Here is a 25,966-nt window from a genome sequence, read left to right on the forward strand (position 1 = left end):
TGATATTTTTTATTTCAATACGCAAACTTTCTTTTTTTTAATATTTAGTTGTCCGATATTTTCTTACATCTGGTCAACTATTTCTGTTATTTTTTTATTTATAATGTGTCCATAACACCAAACATCCATTTTTATACCGTAAACAGGGTATATTAAGTTTGTCACGAAGTTTGTAACACCCAGAAAAAACAACGGACACCCTATAAAGTATATACATATATAAATGATCAGTAAGCTGAGTTGATTTAGTCATGTCCGTCTGTCTGTCTGTATATATAGGAACTAGTCCCTCAGTTTTTAAGACATCGTTTTGAAATTTTGCAAAAGTCATTTTCTCTTCAAGGAGCTGCTCATTTGTCGGAACTGCCGATATCGCAAAACGATAACATATAGCTGCCATACAAACTGAACGATCGGAATCAAGTTCTTGTATGGAAAACTTTAACATTTGACAATGTAGCTTCACAAAGTTAGCACAGATTATTTTCTAAGATAATAATGTAATATACGAAGATATTGTTCAGATCGTCTTACTATAGCATGTAGCTGCTATACAAACTGAACGATCGGAATCTAATGCTGGTATGGAAAACTTTTGCATTTGTCAAGATATATTCACGAAATTTGGTATAGAATATTTTCCAAGGCAACAATGTAATCTCCGAAGAATTTGTTCAGGTCGGCTTACTATGGCGTATAGCTATCATACAAACTGAATGGTCGGAATCAAATGCTTGCATCGGAAACTTCCTCATTCGACGTGGTATCCTCACGAAATTTGACTTGGATTATTGCTTAAGGTAATAATATAATCTTTGAAAAAATTGTTCAGATCGGATTACTATAGTATATAGCTTCCATACAAACTGAACACATTGTTACTAAGAGAAATTCACCTGTGAAGGTTATACTCGTATTAGCTTCGGTGTAGCTGAAATTAACGTTTTTTGCCACGGAAGTAAACGTTTTACTTCATTTTAAAAAATTCCTTAATTTTCAATATTAAGATGTCCGATATTTTCTTCTATCTGGTTCTATTTTCGTTATTATTTTTTTTTTTTTATTTATAATGTGTACAACTGTAATATTTCTGCAGGTATTTCTATGTCCGCTTTTCTCTCATTGCTTACCACGCTTCTTATTTTTTTAGCGTGATTTGCAAAACAGCTGGTCTCATGCATTATCTCCGTCATCAGAAGAAATAAAAATTATAGCCCTTGGGTTTTAATTAAATGTTTCAATACATAAGAATTTTCGGTATTTTATTATCTATTACTCTATTATATTTTAGTCGCTTCTTACGACTGCCGGGATGTAAGGCAGGTCGCCTCCAAGCTGGTGCATCCTGGTAACGCTAAATGACCTGCGGCCTTCACGGCCTAACAAACTCCCTGGACGACTTTGGCTTTGGACTGGTTTTTGAGAAACTTTTTATTGGATTTGGTAAAACCCTGGGCTGGTGGTGGCGGCATTCTGACACCTGAGTATGATGAGGTGACACTCATCAGAAATGGCTGACAGGCTAATGTCGCAACTGCCCCCGTCCCGTTAAAACCGTGGTAGGTGTATGTTGAGATGACTCCTTCTTTGCGCTGGTCGGCTCTGAACGTATTGCCTCATAAGGGCGTACGTCAACCCTCGCCTTGGCCTCGTCATCGAGACAACCTTGGGACCATAAAAGGCGACTACCTTTCCGGGGGACGGATAGCGGCTCTGAGTGGGAACCCTTTTTGCATAGACAATTTAAACAATTTAAAAAATGACGGAAGAGTGACGAAGGCAGGTGAAGGGCTGTCGAAATCGGCACCAAGATCCAACCCAGGCGGGGATGCTGCTCCTATGGCGACGAAACCGTCGCCGAGAAATAGCAGCAACACGACAAAGACTCCAGTAGATGTCTCCTCAGGTAGCAGACTGGGGGTAACTGGCGCTAAACCGCCGGAAACAGAAGTAGCGAAGGGGGGATCCTTCATACGCGGCGGAATCGCCAGCACTAGCAGGGGAACCTCAGCTAGAGTTATGAAGGGACCCACAAGGGGCAAAAGCAAAGCAGCTTTAGCTAGAAAGCTAAAGTCGGACCGTCGATTGGCGGCCAAAATCGTAGAACGCTACGGTGACAAGCATGTTGGCCAAGTTTCTGAGCAACATGCTAGTACACTTGAGTGGGCCAAGAAAGTGCTGAGCGAAGACGATAGGAAAGGACCGGAAACCAGCAGGACAGAACCGGCGGTCAAGAGGCAGAGGTCGCACGAGGGAGAAACCTCCCTTGTTAAGAAGCCGCTAACAGGAAAGGCGCCAACCTTTACCGAAATCGCTAGAAGCGCTGGGGCCATAGTACTGGGGGTGCTCGACCGTAGTAGGGAGGACGGAGCCATCTCCCATGATGAATGGAAGAGGGTAGCGGCGGCTATCTCATCGGTGTTCCTAAGGGTGGTCAAGGAAAACCCGGGGCCACCCCCGAAATGTGTGAGTGCCGGTTGGCTCCAGGGGCTGCACAAGCACACAAGTTGTGCTGACGAGAGATCGGCTGCCTTATACCAGGAGGCAGTCTCTCAGGTGGGGGAGGTCTGGAAGGGAGCCAGACTGGAGGCCGTGGCCAAAGAGGATCTTCCTCTTCGTCCTAGGGCTCGCGAGTGAGATTGAGGAAATCCTCAGATATTGCAATCCCACACTTCCAACGCAGGACTGGAGAGTCCTAAGGCTGAAAAGAACTGATGAACCGTATCGGCAAGCGCTGATAATGCTAAACACGGAATCCATCGGTCCTCTCAGCAAAACAAAGGGAGCCATAAGCTATGGTTTTGAAATGGTAGTGCTAAAAGTACTTCCATCTGATGCCAGGGCTGATGGCCCCCAAGCTGTGGTGGCTGCGGTGGATGCGACAAGGGATACTGACGGCCAAACGACCGTGGAAATTGATTCGACAGAGGGCGCCGACGGTCAAATGACCGTGGAAGTCGATCCGAATCTCTCGGATGTGGCGAGTATTGGGGGCGGTTCGTCGATTGGCGACTCCGTCTTCAGCCTCGAACAACTGTTTGAGGAGGTTCGTTTCGATCACGACTTGGGCGCGGAAATAGCGCTCCTGGAAGGAAGTCTGAAGGATGAAATTCCTCCAGATTAACCTCCAGCATGTGAAGGCGGCTTCCGCCAATCTATTGCTCCGTCTTGAACAAGACAAAGCTGATGTCGTCCTGATCCAGGAACCGTGGCTGACTGGTAACGGGATCTCTGGATTGAGGACAAAGAGCCATAGGCTCCTGACGGCCAAGGATGCAGGTAGGAACAGAGCCTGTATTCTGGTAAGGAATGAATTAACGGTATTTCTTTTACCTAATTTCAGCAGCGCTGACATAGTGACAGCGAAATTGGAGTGCGACACCGGAGATTTCTGGCTTATCTCCGCATACATGCCACACGATGATGTGGTGGAGCCACCTCCCTTACTACTGAGGAGAACCTTAGCCGAAGCGTCTAAGACTAGCACTGACGTCATCATCGGTTGCGACGCTAACTCGCGGCATCAGATCTGGGGAAGCTCGGATTCTAACAGTAGAGGTGAGTCGCATTTTGATTTCATTATTGGCGAAGATCTTCGCATTTGTAATAGAGGAAACTCTCCTACTTTTGTGACCGCAGGCAGGGAGGAGGTTCTCGACCTCACCCTAACCTCACAAGCAATTGCCACGCTGATATCGAATAGGAGCGTCCTCGACGATCACAGGTACATCGAGTTTAGTCTAGCCGGAGAAGGTCCGCCTAGGAAATCTTTTAGGAACCCTAGGAACACAGACTGGGAGGGTTACCGCAGGAGACTTCGGCAAACTCTCTCACGCGCACCGGGGGTGGACTCGTTGGCCACTACCGATGCGGTGGAGGAGTGGGTTGAAGTCTTCAGCTCGGCGTGCAAGGCTGCGCTGGAGAGGTCTTGTCCACTGAGATCGCCAAAGGGCAAAGAGAAACCTCTATGGTGGACTACGGAGCTCTCAGATATCAGGGCGTCTTGTAGACGGCTTTTCAACAAGGCCCGCAGAAGTGGGTTATCTGAGGACTGGGCTTTGTATAAAGCAGGACTTGCAATATATAAGTCCGAGTTAAGGAAGGCCAAGAGCACCTCATGGAAGTCCTTCTGTGAAAAAGTGGAAGGCTGTCACGAGTCCTCGAGATTTAGGCGTATTCTCGCAAAAATCTCAGTGTCCCTGGGGTATCTCAAGGACGCAAATGGGAAGTGGGTCCTGAGTAGTGAAGAAACACTTCAAATGCTTCTCGACACTCACTTCCCGAGCAACATGTTCTCTGTGAGGGGATCTGTCGGGGTGCCGCATGACGATTGCACGGCCTTTGTCAGCATCCTGGATGAGCGACACTTGACGTGGGCGATTAACTCGTTCAAACCATTCAAGTCCCCGGGACCAGACGGCATCATACCAGCGCAGCTGCAACAGGCTGTTAAGGTGTCATGCAGCTGGTTGGCACCTATCTATGCAAGCTGCATCAGATTAGGTTACATCCCGGAGGCCTGGAGACGAGTCAAGGTTACGTTCATCCCGAAGGCTGGCAGGGGCTCCCATGCTCCGACCAAAGATTTCAGGCCAATCAGCCTCTCCTCCTTCTTGTTAAAGACTCTGGAGAGGCTGATGGACTGGCATAAAAGAAAGAGCATTCCGAGAGACTATTTGTCAAAAGCACAACATGCCTATCGCAAAGGCAGGTCAGTGGACACTGCCTTGCATACTATCGTGTCATGGCTCGAAGAAGCCATTGAAGCTAAGGACTTTGCTGTTAGGACCTTCCTCGATATCGAGGGAGCTTTCAACAACGTCCTGCCTGAGGCAGTAGTAACTGCTCTTGACGGTCTTGGGGTTGAATCGAACCTCAAGTGCCTCATTCTCAGTCTTCTGTGCGACAGAGTGATCGAAACGGAATGGGGCAGCGCGCGCGCGAGGCGTAGTGTGAGTAGGGGAACACCACAAGGTGAAGTTCTCTCTCCTCTCTTATGGATCCTAGTCGTTGACGAATTGCTCAAAAAACTAGAGGATCGCGGCTATCGGGTGATTGCCTACGCAGACGATGTAGCACTTATGGTCAAAGGAAAGTTCCTTAGCACCGTGTACGAGTTAACGCAGGGATATCTTAGCGTTGTAACAAAGTGGGCGGTCGGAAGTGGACTCGCCATTAATCCAAACAAAATAGAAATGGTTTTATTCAGCCGAAAATATAAAATCCCAGCGGCACCGTTGCCGCAGATGGGAGATATTCGCCTGCAACCGGCGAATACGGTGAAATATTTAGGGCTCAAAAGCGTTCAACGGGCTGCGCTAATTAGCATATGTGGTGCATTAAGATCTACCCCAATCATGGCACTTAATGCAATTTTGAACATAACGCCGGTGGACATTGCCTGAAAGTGCATAGCCGCGAAGGTGGCTATCAGACTCAGAGAATCTGGTTTCTTAAAGGAACGTGCATCTGGTCATTTGGATATCCTTACAAACTTTGACTGCATACCGGATCATTTGGATCATGGAGTCGCCATACCGAACTTTGGCGGCTCCTTCTCTGCCCTTATACCGACGAGGGAGATGTGGGTGGGAAGAAGCCGTTGGAGGAGGGGGGCAGCAAGCTTCTTCAAGGATGGGTCAAAGCTTGGGGGGAAGGTTGGTGGGGGGGTCTACTGTCGGGAGCTCTCCATCAACTCCTGTTTCAGACTTCCCGACTACTGTAGTGTATTCCAGGCTGAGGTTGCAGCCATCAAGGTAGCAGCTGATTTGCTGCTACGGAGTGCATCCACCTTCAGAGAAGTGACTATTCACTCAGATAGTAGAGCGGCTATATTAGCCTTGAACTCATTCGCAGTGCGTTCAGGGCTGGTCGAAGAATGTCTAACGTCGTTATCTCTAGCAGCTAGATTTTTTGTGATTAGACTGGTGTGGGTACCGGGCCATAGCGGAATTGCAGGCAATTGCAAAGCTGATGAGTTAGCAAGGAAAGGTACCCTAGAATCATTATCGGTAGAATGGGAACGGATCGGTGCTCCTGTTTCTTCTTGTGGTCTACTACTAGATAGCTGGGCCACGCGGATGCTCGTCCAACGCTGGGCCAGCACCGGCACCTGTGCGGTTGCAAAAGCCTTCTGGCCCAGGATAGATCGTCGGAGATCCAATGATCTCTTAGCCCTCAGTAAGGCTAACCTCTCATTGTTAGTGGGTCTTTTAACAGGCCACTGTCCTATTGGCCTACATGCGGTAAGAATGGGAATCTTACCGGATGCCGATTGCAGAAGCTGTTTGGAAGAAGATGCGGTAGAAACAAGCCAGCACTTCCTGCTTGACTGTCCCGCTTTTGGGAGGTCAAGACTCAGACACTTGGGGACGCATACCTTTGGACACCCCACCGAACTGGCGGGTGTTGAAGTTAAGCGTCTGTGTAACTATTTATTGGCTACAAAGCGTTTCGCCAATCTGTAAGTCCGAACACGGGAGTTCCTTTTCAATGGCATCACAAAGGACTAATTGTTAGTCTACGTGGGATCTTAGATCAGCCATCTTACCTAACCTAACCTATGACTGCCATCACTTACCATATATATTTTTGAAAAACCCCGTACCCACTGGGGTAGAGCAAAAATCATGTAAAACAAGTATAGAAAATGTACGTTCGGGTATAACTCTTGCAACTTGCAAGGATTAAAGCCAGGGAAGTACCTTCAAGTGCAAAAGACTTGTTAGTTATATGGGGTCCAGAGCGAGTTTTCTTTCAATTTTATTCATACATAGCACAAATAACGGTGCATGTTACGAGTATAACAAAAAGACACTCTCACAATTTTATTAAAATAACTCACATATTGGACGATGAGTATGGAATAAAGTATATGAAGGCTAAAATCACTGCCAGATTAAACTAGCGCGGGGCCTGTAGCAAATTCTGTCAAGAGGCCCTTAGTTTTGCTGTTCTCAAGTTTAGGGTATTAAATAAAACAAAATTGTTACAAATAAAATTTTCTGGATTTATTATGGGCAAATTTAGAGTAATACTATCGACTTCTTTAAGCGGGAAAACTTTAGAATACCGTCCTAGGCTTTCGGAAATAAAATGGATATGGTCGGATAGAGGAGGTTTTCCAGATCAAGAATATATATGGTTATAGCCACAGGAAACCAATAGTTTTCGAGATTTAACAATAAGTTAAATATTGAATTAAAACTTTTTTGTACCATATAATGTAAAATAAATGTGAACAAACGAATTAGTGAAGTGTTAATGAACATAGAAAGGAAAAATATAAGTGTAAAATTAATTTTATATCGAAAAAATACGTAATTCAAAAAGTGATAATTTTCAACTTTAAACGCAAATATCTCGAAAACTATTGCTTCCCTGCGGCTATAACTATATATGTATATTCTTGATCTGGACAACCTCTCTATCCAACCATACCCATTTTTTGAAGAATATTTTGATTTATAAATAACTTTATTTTAGTGCTGAGAATCTTAATGGTTCAGTTCTGTTTTATATTGGAAAAATCGCATGGTTTGCCATTTTTACGTAGTTTTCTCTTTTTCTTTATGATATCTAAAATGTCTAAACGATATTTAGTATAAAAGTTTTTTATTTAGGAACAGGAGTACTTTACCAAGCTGATTCCTGAATAGGTTTCGTAAATGTATGAACCTCATCTTCTAACATATCTTGAGTTTACTTCAAAATCAATATTTTTGTCGAGCATTACTTTGAAATATTCCCAATCCGTATGTCTATTAGAAAGATAAAGCGGTATGTCGATTTGTTTTAGATGGCCATTTAGGATTAGATATACTTGCGATTGGTCCGAATTTAAGCCCAATCCATTTTCAATAGTAATGAATGTCTTCGATATTTGACAAGTGATGAAAAGTCGATCAAGTCAGGTAATTTCCTTGTGTCGCAAGGCCAGTAAGTCGGCTTGGAAATAGACATAAAGTCCAGTGGCCGTAACAGCTTTAAATAGTTCTCTCCCCTTCGGTGTCGTAACTCTTGAACCCCATTGTGAGTGTTTTGCGTTAAATAACATGATGAATTTCCCATGGTGTTTTAATATAATACAAATTCTGTGTACAAGTCCATTGTCCATGTTTTAATATAATACAAGTTCTGTGTACAAGTCCATTTTGTTTGATATTGTGTCTAGGGGGGCTATATATTACGGTAATGCTTATTTTTCCGAAACTAGATTTAACCGATATGGTCGTGGTTTGGAATTCTGGGACACTTTTATTAATTTCTTTGTAGTGGGGAATATTTTCTCTGATAATAATGCCACTCCCCTTTCTCGCATTGTTATTTGGATGGTTCGTACAATACGTCTTGTAATTTCTGAATCTAACGAAAGTCTCATTTGTAAAAGGAGTTTCTGATATAAGACAAATATCAATTTTTTTTTCAACACGGAGTAATGTCTCTAATTCTTTACTACGTTTGAGTAAGCCATTTGCATTCCGGTTTCATCTTTGCGCCTTATTTTCGTTGTGCTGTCGCTTTACTTTGGTAAGAAGTTCGTGGGTAAGTCTATTTTGCTCTTCTAGCTTATTAAGCTTGTTGAGGATTAAAGGTTGGTACGCAGCTCTCAAGTAATTGCTCAAGAACAAAAATACATTATTTCTCAAGTAATTTTGACAGCTGGTTACGCATTGTGAATTATCCACATTAGAAGAGCAAGAGAGAATAAACAAAGTAAACAAACCTTGTGCGTATGTATGTATGTATGTATGTGTATGGTAACACAAATATTTTCATTGAGATTTAAGGAATGTTGTTGATGATTGGTTGGTTTTATACAACATTTCAAAATGGAACATACTTTATAATAATGATTGCAACTAATTTAGGATGAATTTGACGATTACTTCGAATTTCCTGCAAGAAACAATTGTTGATTTGATGTTTCTTTGCAAAACCAGGTTTGCCATATTCACATTTTATTGAAAAAAAGTATTAAAAATTTGTACTAGCTTTCTTAAGAGCTGCGTACTAGCACAAGTAACTTTATCGCAGGAACGTTTCTGGACCGTTTCTTAAGCGTTTTTTTATATGAAGTTTTTACGTTTCTTGAGAGCTGCGTACTAAGCTTAACGAAAGATTACCGGTAATATCACCAGTGGCATTCGTATTTGTTTGATTTTCACACATATTTGGTTGAACCTTTAGTTATGCTGGCAAATGAGGGCTTTTCAGATTGATGATTTACATTAGTGACTTCCTTCTGAGGAGCAGTGGAAGCGGTTGTACTTAAGCGTTTTGATTCATATTTATGCTCTTTATTTTTCTCAGTCACGTTGTTAATTTTTTGAAGTTGCATCCCCTATAGTTCGCAAGGTGATTTTGACTACAGTTACAGCATTTTGGCGGTAGTTCGGCAGGTTTTGTGCAGCTAGTGTTGTATGATTTCCGGTGCACTTTACACACTTTGGTGGTTTACAACAATAGTTTCAGTGTGACCGAACGCCTGACAGGATTTACAATGCGGCACAATATTCGATGGCTTGGGCTCCATTTTAACAACAGATTTTAGAATATGTTTGATTTTTTAAGACTTTCGTAACTTTAAACCCTTTTGAAGGTCTGTGACAACACTTTCAGACTCGCATGAGTGATGAAGGTCTTTTACCATTACGCGTATACCACGCGAGTGCTTGTCTTCGTACGAGTACCAAGGAATTTTCGAGTCGTTTAATGTCCTTGTAAGTATTCTATTATCGGAACTATGTGAATGATTTATTTTATAGGAACTTGGGGCAGTGAGCTTGAGTGTGTAAGATTTTTTTTTACATCTGCGTTAATCAAGGAACGCATCAAGGGTTGGTTAAAATTTTCCGATATTATAATTGGCGGAGAGCAATGACTTACTCTTGTATCTATTTTACCTTCTGCTGTTCCATCCGGAATCGGAGACTTCAGTGTTACATCCGGTGAAGAATCTGCTTTGCGTTTCTTACTTTCCCTACTTTTTTTCTTTTTTAAATAGCCAATTTGTTTCTTTTTCAAGCTCTTCTTCGTCTGTTATTTGGTTAGCGATTTCTTTAAGTTTTCATTTTGAAGTTTAAGTGACGCATTTTCGTTTCTCAATTCATTGTTAAATGTTTCTATGAACTTAATGCGTTCAAGCAACATTCCACAACAGAACAAATTCACAGAATAACGTCAGAAATAGAAAAATCCCTGGAAGAGGGAAACGTATGCACAGCTGTATTCCTTGACGTTGCACAAGCGTTTGACAAGGTATGGCACGAAGGCCTTATGCAAAAACTAAAATCATGTCTTCCGGTTGAGTATTGTGCTTTTTTAAAATCGTATTTTACCATGAGATTTTTTGTAGTAGAGCCGCTGAAATGGTCATACTTTGTATTTTGCTTGATTCGTCGTGATGTCTGTAGTTGGTATTCTTCACAGTAGGTCAGATATATTAGTTTGATTACATTATTTGCGCAATAAATGTGTGAAACTAAATATTTTTTTTAAGCATTAATTGTATTAAGTCTTAAACATGTACATAAATTCGAATAAAATGGGAAAGCGGAAAAGTTTATCAGACCGAGAAAAAGGACAAATTGATATATTGTCCTCTGAAGAACTTTCGAATCGCCAAATTGCCAAAAAGATTGGTCGAAGTGCAAATGTTGTTGATCATTATGTGAAAAAAAGTGCCTCCTACGGTAAGAACTAAAAAGGAAGGACTGCGATGGCTTTAACACCAAAGGAAACCCGGAAAGTCCTTACGATTGCATCCAATTCCGCACTTTCAACATCAAAAATTATAAAATTAGCTGATGTTGCAGCTAGCAAATCCACAGTTAAAAGGGCTATTCAGAAAGCACCACATCTGAAATATAAAAAATTACAAAAAAACCGCCTTTGAATAAACTTCGCAAGCAACGTCGCCTCGATTTTGCAAGAGACCACATGGCTTGGAATTCTGTCACAAATAACGACCCTGGTGAATGGAAAAAAGTTGTATTTAGTGACGAAAAGAAATTTAATCTGGATGGGCCGGATGGATACAATTACTATTTCCATGATTTAAGAAAGGAGGAGAAGTACTTGAGTCGCTATCACAGCCGTGAAGGTAGAGTTATGGTATGGGGAGCAATATCGTACTATGGCGCGTTCGAGCTGAGAATTGTAGACTCCAGAATTACGGGAAACATTTGGACCAATTCCATGGATCTTTCGACAAGATAATGCTCCTGTTCACACTGCAAGATTGGTCAAAGCTTGGATGGCGTCCCAAAACATTGAAACCTTAGCAATGCCCCCGTATTCCCCAGATCTCAACATTATAGAAAATGTATGGGGATGGCTAACTCGTAAGGTTTATGAGAACGGACAACAATTTGAATACAAAAATGATTTAATTCGAAGCATTAAAGCGGCCTGGTCTGAAATTTCGCTAGTCTATCTCGAGAGTTTGTACAAATCCATTCCCCAACGTGTTTATGAAGTAATTTACAAACAAGGTGGCAGCACAAAATATTAGTCTTTAAAAAATAATGGTTAAAAAACTATGATCTTGTATCTATTTATATATTTTTTCTAAATTTGTAAGTGCCTCTATTCAAGTGAACCAATAAATCAAGCAGAATACTGCAGCTGCCGAACTTTTACCGCTACGAAATACCGTTAGCTGAAATAATATTTCGATGTGTTTGTATTTTTAAATCAGTACAGTCTTAGCTTGAGTTAGCAGAAAACTATTTGTTGAAAGATCAAATATAGAAACTTTAATCAACATTTTCTTTCACAAAACTTGTTGCCTCTAATCAAGTGAACCAGACTCTACGTCTGTAATAGCAATGCATGTTTCTGAGCATAATTTTCATTGAATGCTCTGCTCTGTTCACGCGCCACTGTTAAAGTTTCTCCTTCTTAGCTAGCTGTGGTGAAATGCACTCATCGCATTTTGTTAGCTTTTGACAGTTCACACGCTTGTCCGTTGTTGGACCTTCTCTATAAATATACGTTCTCTGCTAATACCTTGCACTTCAATGAAATTTTAATATTTTGTTCAAGGTGAAATTTTTTATGCAAAAAATAAGTAAATAGGTAAATTCATTTGTTTTAAATTATCAATTGTTATTACAAATGGTATAATAGAGCTATTTTATGCTCTTATTTGTAAAATGACGTCAAGTTTATTAGAGCTGTGAATAATTTTACATTTTACATATAAGTGGCATCACCACTTTTCCTCATCTCCCTATCTTCCAGTCTACTGTCAACTCTACTGTCGCCCTACTTCTTCTTTACTGGCGTAGACACCGCTTACGCGATTATAGCCGAGTCAACAACAGCGCGCCAGTCGTTTCTTCTCTTCGCTACGTGGCGCCAATTGGATATTCCTAGCGAAGCCAGGTCCTTCTCCACTTGGTCCTTCCAACGGAGTGGAGGTCTTCCTCTTCCTCTGCTTCCCGCGGCGGGTACTGCGTCGAATACTTTCAGAGCTGGAGAGTTTTCATCTATCCGGACAACATGACCTAGCCAGCGTAGCCGCTGTCTTTTAATTCGCTGAACTATGTCAATGGCGTCGTTTATCCCGTACAGCTCATCGTTCCATCGAATGCGATATTCGCCGTGGCCAACGCGCAAAGGACCATAAATCTTTCGCAGAACTTTTCTCTCGAAAACTCGCAACGTCGACTCATCGGTTGTTGTCATCGTCCAAACCTCTGCAACATATAGCAGGACGGGAATTTTGAGCGACTTATAGAGTTTGGCTTTTGTTCGTCGAGAGAGGACTTTACTTTTCAATTGCCTACTAACCACAAAGTAGCACCTGTTGGCAAGAGTAATACTGCGTTGGATTTCCAGGCTGAAATTGTTGGAGGTGTTAATGCTGGTTCCTAAATAGACGAAATTATCTACAACTTAAAATTTATGACTGTCAACAGTGACGTGAGAGCCAAGTCGCGAATGCGACGACTGTTTGTTTGATGACAGGAGATATTTCGTCTTGCCCTCGTTCACTGCCAGACCCATTTGCCTTGCTTCCATGTTCAGTCTGGAGAAAGCAGAACTAACGGCGCGGGTGTTGAGACCGATGATATCAATATCATCGGCATACGCTAGCAGCTGTACACTCTTATAAAAGATTGTACCTGCTCGATTAAGTTCTGCAGCTCGAACTATTTTCTCCAACAGCAGATTGAAGAAGTCGCACGATAGGGAGTCGCCTTGTTTGAAACCTCGTTTGGTATCGAACGGCTCGGAGAGGTCCTTCCCGATCCTGACGGAGCTTTTGTATTGCTCAACGTCAGTATACACAGCCGTGCTAGTTTTGCGGGGATACAAAATTCAGACATCGCGGCATAAAGGCAGCTCCTTTTCGTGCTGTCGAAAGCAGCTTTGAAATCGACGTTTGGTGGTGCGTGTCGATTCTCCTTTCACGGGTCTTTTCCAAAATTTCGCGCATGGTGAATATCTGGTCGGTGGTTGATTTTCCAGGTCTAAAGCCACACTGATAAGGTCCAATCAAGGCTTTAATCTTTCGCAGAATACGCTCGACAGAATCTTATATGCGATGTTGTGAAGGCTAATCCCACGGTAGTTGGCGCAGATTTTGGGGTCTCCTTTTTTATGGATTGGGCATAGCACACTTAAATTCCAATCGTTGGGCATACTTTCGTCTGACCATATTTTGCAAAGAAGCTGATGCATGCTGTCGTCCTACTGTCGTTGGCAAATATAGGAGAACATTGAAGTTAGGTCAACCGTCGGCATGCAGTCGTGTAGTCGTGCAGCTGTTAAAATAAAAGTGTCCATAAGAACGTGTGGATGGAGTCATGTGCGGAGGATGGAGTCATGTGTAGAAGTTCACGCAAGTGAGGAAAGTTCTCTGATCGCCATTCACTTGGGAGTGGCCAGAAACGATTCTTTTACATATGACTGAAGCAGCTCACGACTTCCGGTCTTTGACCAAGTATCCTCTGGGTAGCCTAAGAACATCCGTTTGAAGGCGAGCTAAAGTGAGAAGGCGAAATATCCCCTACATAGGGTTGTGCACTGGGTAACGCCACGTAAAAAAACAACCCCAGCGAATAGCAACAACCAGCCTCGGATGAGAGACCCCCCTTTTGATGACGACCATGGAAAACGAAATAAGGACCACGAATTGAGGGCATGCACCTGGAATGTCCGGTCCCTTAATTGGGAAGGTGCCGCTGCCCAGCTGGTTGATGTCCTCGTGAAAATAAAGGCTGACATCACCGCCGTCCAAGAAATGCGATGGACGGGACAAGGACAAAGACAAGTAGGTCCTTGTGGCATTTACTACAGTGGCCATATAAAGGAGCGCAAGTTTGGTGTGGGATTCGTGGTGGGAGAGAGACTCTGTCGCCGAGTACTATCATTCACTCCGGTGAATGAACGTCTAGCCACAATCCGCATCAAAGCGAGGTTCTTCACCATATCGCTGATTTGCGCCCACGCCCCGACGGAAGAGAAGGACGATGTGACCAAAGATACCTTTCATGAGTGCTTGGAGCGCACTTATGAGAGATGCCCCCGCCACGATGTCAAAATCGTGCTTGGCGACTTCAACGCCAGGGTGGGCAAAGAAGGTATATTTGGCACTACGGTCGGTAAATTCAGCCTCCACGAGGAAACATCCCCAAATGGGTTGAGGCTGATCGACTTCGCCGGGGCCCGAAATATGGTTATCTCTAGTACTAGATTCCAGCATAAGAAGATACATCAAGCTACCTGGCTGTCTCCGGATCGAAAAACCACCAACCAGATCGATCATGTTGTGATAGACGGAAGACACGTCTCCAGTGTTTTAGATGTGCGTGACTTTTGTAAATAAGTCCGAACGGTTTTTATTAAAAATTCTTTATTGTAGAACTTTTCGTTTTGGTTGGTTCTTAAGAACTAGCTACATTCTTTAAAAACTACTTATATTTATATGGTTCTTAAATTTTCAAATGCAGACTCAGCAGAACGTCAGTTGAACTCATTCATTTGTTTGTGAAATCAATTAAGTCAACGAAATCGATCGTTGCACCAAAATTATTAATATAAACAAAAACGGAAGTATCGAATTACTATTGCAATGAATTTTGGTTGTTGTATACAAAGCAAAATCAATTAGGTTACAATGTTGCTGTGCAAGCAAACAATTGAACATGTAAGTTCGGAAATCAATAAATTTGATCGGTCTGCAGTTTCATTGTGTAAACAACTGAAACTGTTTGTTTGTCATTTGCCCCATTTTATTGGAAGCGAGTTGAACGACTCATTGGAATGGGAAGTGGACGTAACTCCTCCCCCATTTGACTGAAAACTCTCCTGAGTTTTTATAATAAATTCTGTTTTGTTATTTTTACCTTTTTTGTAATAATAAAGAAATGTGAGTATTGTTATAAAAGTTATGATACTGCAAGCTAAAGCAAGTCCGCTAGAAGTGTAATTAATTTTTTTATGAAATCTAAGTTCTTCAATTTTTTCTATATTTTTAATTTGGTTTGCAATGAGTTCATCAAACGTTAACTGAGTTTTTGTATTATTAATGAAGAAAGTGCCAGGCATTGTGAAACTTTCATGGAATTCATTATTATAGTTGTAAAAGATTATTCCATTTATTTCTATTTTACAATTATTGAACGTGATTAAAGCATTACCTTTTAATGTTAATTGTTTTTCATTACATGTATTATTAACTACTGAGTTGACATGGTTTTTCAAAATTAGCAAGCCTGGTCGTATTTCCTTAGTTTCTAACTTATAATTTTTGATTCTTAAACAAGTTTTTGTGAATATACATAATTGTGATAGTTTTAAATTTTTTAATAAAGATTCATTGTTATAATCATACATAGCTCCATTAATTTTTATAACTTCTTGGGTTTTAAATAAAAGTTCTTCATGTTGGTAATTTGGTATTGGTATAAATAACGATCTTTTTACTTTAATGATTTCATTTGGTATTTGTATAACAAAAATTATTTCATTATTTTTATATTGAGCTGTGCTAACTTTAATATTTTGTATTTTATATAAATCTATATTATAACGAACTATTTCTTCTCCAGTTAGTATATTGTTATTTAGTACATTCATTTTTGCAGACATAAGATTGTTTTGTATATGTTCAACATTGTCTAATAAAATTTTAATTTTTAACAAGGTATCAAGATACATTATTTTTCTTTCTAGTTGTTGATCACTTGCAGCGATTTCATTAAATTTTCTTGTAAATTTTTTTCTGTCCTCATTTATAGCTTCTTTAAGTTTTGCAATTGTTATATTAAATACGTTATTTATTTCTATATTTTGGTTTGAATTTTCTATTAGTGCATGATTATTCTCGTCTATTGTTTGAAGGTGTTGTTCTATTTCTTTTCTGTCGCTATCGTCCATTGTACCATAAAGCCATTTCATACCTGATCCTACGATATTAATTAATCCTCTTCGTTGTCTATGTGGATTAATAGTTATTAATTTCGATTTAACCTTATTTAATTCTTGTACCAAAAAATGTTTTTCTTCGTTATCTGTAATTTGTTCAATATTATGTTCGAGAGTTTCAGTAACTTTAATAATTTCTAACGGGTTGATAATATGTAGTATTGTGCTGTAATTGACTGTTATCTTTGCGTCTTCAAGAGAAATTTCAGTAAAACCGTTTGTACCATCAACGTTTTCCATCATTAGTGTTGCGTTGCTCAGTAACAGAAATGTCATTAGTGTTGTAATCGTCAGTATTGATTTTACCTGAAAATTTGGTAGTTCTTTTAATATTAGTTGTGTGAATGTTGTCGATTGCCATTTTTTTGTATCTGGGTTCCTGTTTATGTCTAACAGCTTTATAGTTTTTTACATATCCCTCCCTGTGGGTGTGTTGATAATTTTCTCTTCTAGTGTTAAGCTTTTCGATTTGTTTTTCTTTTACTGTTTTAAGTCGTTCAAATATTTCATTTTTATCATAATTACCGTTTGCAATATCTATTGGCTTTTTCCCTGTGGTTGAATGTATGGATTTGTTATACCATTCGGTGCATTTATATACTTTTTCCTGAACTGACAATTCCGGCGTTTCTATTTCTATTATTCTAAACCTTTCGCCTAAAGTATTATGAAATCTTTCGATGTCAGCATTGCCAGTGTGAGAATTAGGTTTTGTAAAATGAATTTCTATTTCTTCTCTTCTAAGGAAATCCTTTACATTAGTTGAGTTAAATTCATTATCAGCAATTATGCGTTTTGGCTTTGGTTTTAAGGAAAAATATAAACGAATTTTTTCTATTATAGTTATGCTGGTTCTGTCTTCTAAATAAATTGCAGTAGCTAATTTAGAAAATTTATCTATGAATGTCAAGAAACTGTGCTTTTTTATGACATAAGTGTCCATATGGATTATTTCATTTGTATCTGAAGCGGTTTCTGTTAAAAAATATTTTGGTTTAATAGGTCGTCTATCGTATTTGGCTCTACAACAAACATCGCAGTTATTAATGTATTTTTGGATAAGTTGTTTTAGATTTTTATAGTAAATTAAATTTTTTAGTCCTTGATAATTTTCATTAATCCCACCATGCCCTGTCTCTTCTTTGTGATATTTTTTAATATATCTAAATGTTTCTTCTTCATTTCTCATGTCTTTCGCATGATATGTGCATCTGTAAAATTTTATGGTATTACTGAACATTTCTATTAGTTTTAATTGAACAATATTATAATCGCTGTCCGAGATACCTGAGTATATGCCTACTTTTCCCGTTTTAATAAATCTTCTAAAAATATCGCTCATAAATCCACTTTTTATGTCGTCCAAACTTATATATATTTTTCGTTTATTTCCAATTATTTCAATTTCTCTGGTTTTACTTTCTGTTAAGATAATTTGTGTATGAAAACGGTTGACAACTGTGTATAATATAACAAAGTGGTCATTATTTTCTTCTTGTTGAGAATGTATAGTTGCACATGTACTCATATTGTCTAATTCGTTTTCTCTTGTGCCAATGATTTCTGGATTTTCAAATTCTATTGCTAAAATTTCTCCGGTATCGGCGTTTAATCGACTAAGAAAATCAGCTAATGTATTTTCTTTTCCTTTGATATAGCCAATGTTAATATCATATTCACCTAGTTTAAGCAGCCAGCGTTGCAATCTGGGGTTTATATCTTTCCCTTTATATTTTGTTTGCAACCATTTAAGTGGCTGATGGTCAGTCATAAGGTCAAAATTTCTGCCATATACATATGGTCTGAAATAATTAATGCCCCATACGATAGCCAAAAGCTCTTTTTCTGTGGTGGAATATTTTTTTTCATGTTCATTTAGTGTTCTACTGGCATAGCATATTGGATGATTTTCTTGCGTTAAAACTGCGCCAATTGCAACTTCACTTGCATCTGTACACAATTTAAATTTTTTCTTAAAATCGGGGTAACGAAGAATTGGTGTGTCAATTAGAAGTCGTTTTAACTTATAGAAAGCATCTATATATTGTGGGTCGTTTTTTCTTAACTTAACATCCTTTTTTAAATACTTTGTCATTCCATGTGCAATTTTCGCATAGTCTTTTATGAATTTCCTGTAGTATCCGGTGACACCAAGAAAGGACTTAATTTGTTTAGAGGTTTCGGGTAACTTTATATTTTGGATTACTGCTATTTTGTTTGGGTTGGGCTTAATCCCATCAGTGGTTAGAATATGTCCTAAATATTCTGTGGATTTAGCAAAGAAATTACATTTGTCGATTTGAATTTTTAAATTATGTTTTCGTAGCGCATTGAAAATTTTCTGGATATTTTGTTCATGTTCTTGTATTGTACTACTAAATATTAGGATGTCGTCTAAATAAACAACACACGTTTTGTTTATGTAGTCTCTTAATACAGAATTCATGAGCCTCTGAAATGTGGAAGGGGCGTTTTTGAGTCCAAAAGGCATTCGGACAAATTCATAGTGTCCTAGGGGTGTGGAAAAAGCTGTTTTTTTTCTGTCTTCTTCTTTAATGAGAATTTGATGAAAACCCTTTGCAAGATCAATTGTTGTAAAGTATTGTGCACGGCCCAATTTTTCCAACATATTTTCTATGTTTGGTATTGGGAATTTGTCACTGACACTTATTTCATTTAGGGCTCTGTAATCAATTACAATCCTCCATTTTTTCTTTCCAGAATTGTCCATTTTTTTTGGAACAATCCATAAAGGAGAATTGTATGGAGATGAACTTTCTCTAATGATACCCTGGCTCAGCATATCCTTCATTTGCCTATTAATTTCGTCTTCATGTATTTGGGGATATCTATATATTTTAGAATATATTGGTCTGTCTGTTGTGGTTACTATCTCATGTTGTATTTCATGAGTATGGGTTAGTGAATGCCCCTCTTCAAAAAATAAATCTGAGTTTTGGTTTATCAGTTTTTTTAACAAGGATTTTTCCTCTGTATTCATATCTTCCCTCATTAATTTTTCTAACACTTCTTCATTGGGTGGTGAAATATTGAACGTTTGTATTTCGTTATATTGAAATGGACAACTTTCAATGAATTTAGTTTTAATGTTATTTATTTCGACGTGCTCCTCATGTAGATTAATAATTGCTGAGAGTGGCTTTAAAATATTTTGACCTATTATAGCATCAAACTTTTTATTCCTAAAAGTAGTCAATTTCCAACACATAAAATTTTTTTCATTAAATTCGATTGGCAGAGGAGTTATGATTTCCTCATTAATACTAAAAATTCCGTTAATAGTGTTAAAAGTTAATGGTTGTATAAGTCGTTTGCGTTGATATTGTGGTAAAAGATTTTTATTGAGTAAAGAAGTGGTGGATCCCGTGTCAAGTAAACACCTAATTTTTATGTTGTTTATTGTTATTGTGATTATCGGTAAACTATATTCTCGGCCTGATATTGAAAATTTACCTCTTCACCATCATTAGTTTCAATGTGGTCTACTTCCATTTGTGTTACTTTATTATTTTGGCTTTGCCTAGTTCGTTGCGAATTTTGAAATTGTTGACGAAATAACCCTGAATTATTATTTGGACTATTATTATTCTGACGTAACTGTCCAGAGTTATTATATGGGTTATTACTGTTGTTATTATTCGTGGATGTTTGTAAGTTATTGTTTTGGGGAACTCTATGTTGTGGTAAGTATTGTGACTGTTGTCTATTGTTTGGTATAAATCTGTTCTGTAAATTCGGTCTACCGTCGTATCTTTTTACCATACCTGTTTCTTCTAACAAATAATATCCACTTCTAAGACACGTTATGTTTCTACTATATATAATACTTGCTAGATTTGGCTCAATACCATTTAAAAATGTTTTTAGAATTAGCGACTCATTTATTGAAGGATTAAATTCTGGAGGTTTATTATTATCTTGTTCGTATTTAGTATTTAATTTGTCTAAAATATTTCTAAGATTATAAAAATAATTGCTTACATTATAATTCCTCAGGTTGACCGCTTGATGATATAGGTTGTGATAGGTTTCTTTGATGCCGAAGTTTTTTATTGGTTCCTCCTTGATCTCTGGCCATGTGGCTTCCTGTCCTAATGTCCTTATTGCTGCTAGGGCTGGTCCCTGGATTTTATTTTTTACATACCTCTCAAATATAAATCGTTGCATAGCTATGTTGTTGTTGAAAAGGGGGAGAATCAGTTCTACCTCCCTTATAAAGGATGATAAGTCGTAGTCCTTGCCCGTAAACTCTTTTATTCTCGACGCTTCTTTTATTAACTCCGAACCCGTTAAGTGAGTGGGTTGGTTTGATTCGGTTGCCATGGTCCTTCTTTTTTTTCTTCACTTGGTTCACTTAAAACTGGTTAATCACCGACGTAACTTTTATTATTAATCTTTAGATTAATACTTTTCAAATTATTATTATTATTTTTATTATTATTAATCTTTAGATTAATATTGTTCGAATTGTTATTTTTATTATTAATCTTTAGATTAATACCGTGGTAATCTTATGATTACTTGCGAGGATTTCCGACTGCGCCACTTTTGTAAATAAGTCCGAACGGTTTTTATTAAAAATTCTTTATTGTAGAACTTTTCGTTTTGGTTGGTTCTTAAGAACTAGCTACATTCTTTAAAAACTACTTATATTTATATGGTTCTTAAATTTTCAAATGCAGACTCAGCAGAACGTCAGTTGAACTCATTCATTTGTTTGTGAAATCAATTAAGTCAACGAAATCGATCGTTGCACCAAAATTATTAATATAAACAAAAACGGAAGTATCGAATTACTATTGCAATGAATTTTGGTTGTTGTATACAAAGCAAAATCAATTAGGTTACAATGTTGCTGTGCAAGCAAACAATTGAACATGTAAGTTCGGAAATCAATAAATTTGATCGGTCTGCAGTTTCATTGTGTAAACAACTGAAACTGTTTGTTTGTCATTTGCCCCATTTTATTGGAAGCGAGTTGAACGACTCATTGGAATGGGAAGTGGACGTAACTCGTGCGCTCCGAGGTCCCAACATCGATTCGGACCACTATCTTGTTGCAGCTAAGATTCGCACCCGCCTCTGTGCAGCAAAAAACGCACGCCAACAAACACAAGGAAGGTTCGACGTCGATAAGCTGCAATCACAACAGACAGCCGAAAAATTTTCTACTCGGCTTGCTCTCCTGCTCTCTGAGAGCACTCGTCAACAACTCGGTATAAGGGAACTGTGGGACGGCATTTCAAACTCCTTACGTACAGCTGCAACCGAAACCATTGGTTTTCGGAAAGTGCAAAAGAACAGCTGGTACGACGAGGAGTGCCGTGTCGCAGCGGAGAGAAAACAGGCTGCCTACCTCGCAACGTTACGATCGACCACAATACGTGCGGGATGGGATAGATACCGAGAGTTGAAGAGGGAAGCGAGACGCATTTGCAGACAGAAGAAGAAAGAGGCCGAAATGCGTGAGTATGAACAGCTTGATAAGCTGGCCGACAGGGGTAATGCTCGAAAATTCTATGAAAAAATGCGGCGGCTTACAGAAGGTTTCAAGACCGGAGCATACTCCTGTAGAACCCCCAAAGGTGATCTAGCCACCGATGCCCAGAGCATACTTAGATTATGGAGGAAACACTTCTGCAGACTGCTGAATGGCAGAGAACACACAACACCAGGAGAAGGCGAACCCGATTCCCCAATCGATGACGATGGAGCAGACGTTCCATTACCCGGTCATGAAGAAGTTCGAATAGCAGTTGCTCGCCTGAAGAACAACAAAGCGGCAGGGGCCGACGGATTGCCGGCCGAGCTATTCAAACACGGCGGCGAAGAACTGACAAGAAGCATGCATCAGCTTCTTTGCAAAATATGGTCGGATGAAAGCATGCCCAACGATTGGAATTTAAGTGTGCTATGCCCAATCCATAAAAAAGGAGACCCCACAATCTGCGCCAACTACCGTGGGATTAGCCTCCTTAATATCGCGTATAAGGTTCTATCGAGCGTATTGTGTGAAAGATTAAAACCCACCGTTAACAAACTGATTGGACCTTATCAGTGTGGCTTTAGACCTGGTAAATCAACAACTGACCAGATATTCACCATGCGCCAAATCTTGGAAAAGACCCGTGAAAGGAGAATCGACACACATCACCTATTCGTCGATTTCAAAGCTGCTTTCGACAGTACGAAAAGGAGCTGCCTTTATGCCGCAATGTCTGAATTTGGTATCCCCGCAAAACTAATACGGCTGTGTAAACTGACGTTGAGCAACACGAAAAGCTCCGTCAGAATCGGGAAGGACCTCTCCGAGCCGTTCCATACCAAACGAGGTTTCAGACAAGGCGACTCCCTATCGTGCGATAACTTTGAAGTTGTAGATAATTTCGTCTATCTTGGAACCAGCGTAAACACCACCAACAATGTCAGCTTAGAAATCCAACGCAGGATAACTCTTGCCAACAGGTGCTACTTCGGACTGAGTAGGCAATTGAGAAGCAAAGTCCTCTCTCGACGAACAAAAACCAAACTCTATAAGTCACTCATAATACCCGTCCTGCTATATGGTGCAGAGGCTTGGACGATGACAACATCTGATGAGTCGACGTTGCGAGTTTTCGAGTGAAAAGTTCTGCGAAAGATTTATGGTCCTTTGCGCGTTGGCCACGGCGAATATCGCATTCGATGGAACGATGAGCTGTACGAGATATACGACGACATTGACTTAGTTCAGCGAATTAAAAGACAGCGGCTACGCTGGCTAGGTCATGTTGTCCGGATGGACGAAAACACTTCAGCTCTGAAAGTATTCGACGCTGTACCCGCCGGGGTAAACAGAGGAAGAGGAAGACCTCCACTCCGTTGGAAGGACCAAGTGGAGAAGGACCTGGCTTCGCTTGGAATATCCAATTGGCGCCACGTAGCGAAGAGAAGAAACGACTGGCGCGCTGTTGTTGACTCGGATATAATCGCGTAAGCGGTGTCTACGCCAGTAAAGAAGAAGAAGATAAGAACGTGTGTATTTTAATATTTGACAGATGTCGTTTGTCGTCTGTCGCCAGCATTCTATTCAGCACTTCACTCTTCGACATAACGTGAGCTTCAGCCATTGGTTGCCTGTGACAACGGAGACTTCGCATGAAGAAATAAGTGTACACATTTACAAACAAAGTTGTGTGTAAACACATTTACAAACATTATACGTATGGCCTGTCATATTTGCTTACATGCACACATAGTTACATACATATGTACGTGAATATGCGCGACCGCTGGTCTTTTAATACATATGTCATCAAGCATATAATGCCCAGCAAATAAATATGATTGTAAATATGTCTATAACTTATTAAACCCACATTATTTAAATATTTAGGTAATAATGCACGCATGACTTTACTAAATATTTCCAAAGATGAATTCGTCATGAAATAGTTGAACTTGTACGTGCATGCTTGTGTGCTTTGAAATAAAATATATGGAAAATATACATAAATACATACTTATGTAAGTAAATTATATGCAGAGTCGTTTGCGCATTGTAAATATGCGAATCTGTAAGCGTACATTCCTTAACATCGGAAATAGCATAACTTTTCTCATTTAACACTGAAAATGCTCAATTCTGCTATTGTCGTGTCCCCCCATGTTAAATGTGTTGAAACACACTAATAATTTTTTGTGCAGTCACCGACTAAACCTCGTACTGAGCAGTTGAGTTAGCGTCTTTCTCTGAGTTTACAGCTATTCATATAGCTCTCTTTTGGTGTTTTTTTTTTTTTGCACACCGGTCTGCTTACTTAAGTAACGCGATTAATACTTATTTTAAGTGAGAAATATAATCCAATACTTATATAAGTGTATTATAATTTTTCCACTATGCCCCCGGTGGGCTTCCAGTTCGGGGACAACAGGTTTGCTGCGTTGGCCCAAGGTCCCCAACCAAAACGCAAAAAATCGTATCAAAAACTGCAAGATGCTTTTCCTGACTTACCGCCAATAAAAAGTGATGACCCAAAGTATATAGTGATTAAATCCGATGAGAATACTACACCGCTTTCGAAGGTTTCTTGTTTTTGTGTTTACAATGCCTTATTTACCGTGAGCAAAGATATAAACAAAATTAGTGAATTACGCGAAGGCAGCCTCTTACTGCTAGTGAAAAATAAGCAAGTAGCAGAAAAGTTTATAAAAACGAAATGTCTTTTCAACATTGGCGCTGTTAGCGCTAGCTATCATCAACATCTTAATTGTAACAAAGGCACCATTTATGCACCGTTCTTAAACGATGTGTCTGAAAGCGAAATAATAGAAGGACTGAGTTCTTACGAAGTTTCCGCGGTTTATAAGTTCACTCGCAAAGTTGAAGGTGTTATAAAGCCTACTGGTGTTATGCTAATATCATTCAACAGTTATTCCCTTCCAAACAAAATAAACATCGCATGGAGGATGACCTCTGGGTCATATGCAAAAACATTGTAAAAGCTCCCCAACATGCGAAATTTGCAATTTTCCTTCTCCACACGATAATGACTGCATCCGAGTTATGTGTGCGAATTGTTCTGGCGAGCACCGTTCTTCTGACTATACGTGTCCAAAGTATATGCAAACCAAAGAAATTTTAAAAATAAAGACACTAGAAAAGTGCAGTATGCACGAAGCCCTCAAAAAGTATAGAGAAAATACTTCCCTCCCTTCCCTCACTGCTAGCTTTGCACATGTGCTTCAACCTACAAAAGAGGTATCCTCTGTAACCACCACACCAACAAAAATTTCAGCCATCAACAATTCCACAAAATCTAAAAATACTCATAGAACCGCCGACAATGACTTGGCTACTACATCAAAACAAAACGCAGAGGTCACCTCTGCACCCAACTCATCATTAAAATCTTTAACTAGCAAAAATCACTCATCAAACGCCAACAATAAGCATATTTCCATCAACAAGCCTACATCGATCAGTTCAGACTACAACAACGTCTCACATTCAGCTAAAAATATCAACGACAACTGTACCCAACAAGACTCTCTGTTAAATCCCAAAACTTTTCAGTCCAACAACAGCCTCTTTCATTTCTAACTTAAACAACTCCTTAAACTCTCTTAATAAATATACTGACTTCAAAAATACTACTACCAACACTACTGTGCAATCTAATCCACCTAATCACGAAAATTTCTTTCCAACAACAAGCATTTCCAACGATAATCAATACTCTACTGAACATACTGAACAAATAGAAATTGACTCTGAATAAATACGCTTAGCTTTTACTCTCTTTTGAACTAGTACTCAATTGGTGACACTCAGCTTCAACTGACTGCTCGTACGAGTTGAAATTCTAGCTCTCTTTTGTTTCCCTTTTTCTTTTCTTCCTACATAGATCTTATGATTCCAATATTACAATGGAATTTAAACGGCTACACTAATAATTACAATGAGCTTCAATTATTAATACAAGATCATACCCCAGCTATTATACTCTTAAATGTAACTCACATC

At 39.4% G+C, this 25,966-nt stretch overlaps 2 protein-coding genes across 2 annotated transcripts in view; one reads left to right on the top strand and one right to left on the bottom strand.

The window, feature by feature from the left end:
• LOC125779129 (uncharacterized) overlaps positions 1-25,966 on the top strand; it is a 530,169-nt gene that overhangs the window by 296,684 nt on the left and 207,519 nt on the right. The window lies entirely within an intron of this gene.
• Positions 19,839-20,784, bottom strand: LOC125779158 (homeobox protein 2-like). Its single transcript, XM_049459799.1, has one exon. The coding sequence runs from the start codon at positions 20,782-20,784 to the stop codon at positions 19,873-19,875; it is 912 nt and encodes a 303-aa protein (XP_049315756.1). The 3' UTR covers positions 19,839-19,872.

Source organism: Bactrocera dorsalis, chromosome 6, assembly GCF_023373825.1.
Source record: "Bactrocera dorsalis isolate Fly_Bdor chromosome 6, ASM2337382v1, whole genome shotgun sequence".
NCBI lineage: Eukaryota > Metazoa > Arthropoda > Insecta > Diptera > Tephritidae > Bactrocera > Bactrocera dorsalis.

Coding starts and splice junctions, on each gene's coding strand:
- LOC125779158 (XM_049459799.1), bottom strand. CDS start 20,784: ATGGCAACCGAATCAAACCAACCCACTCACTTAACGGGTTCGGAGTTA.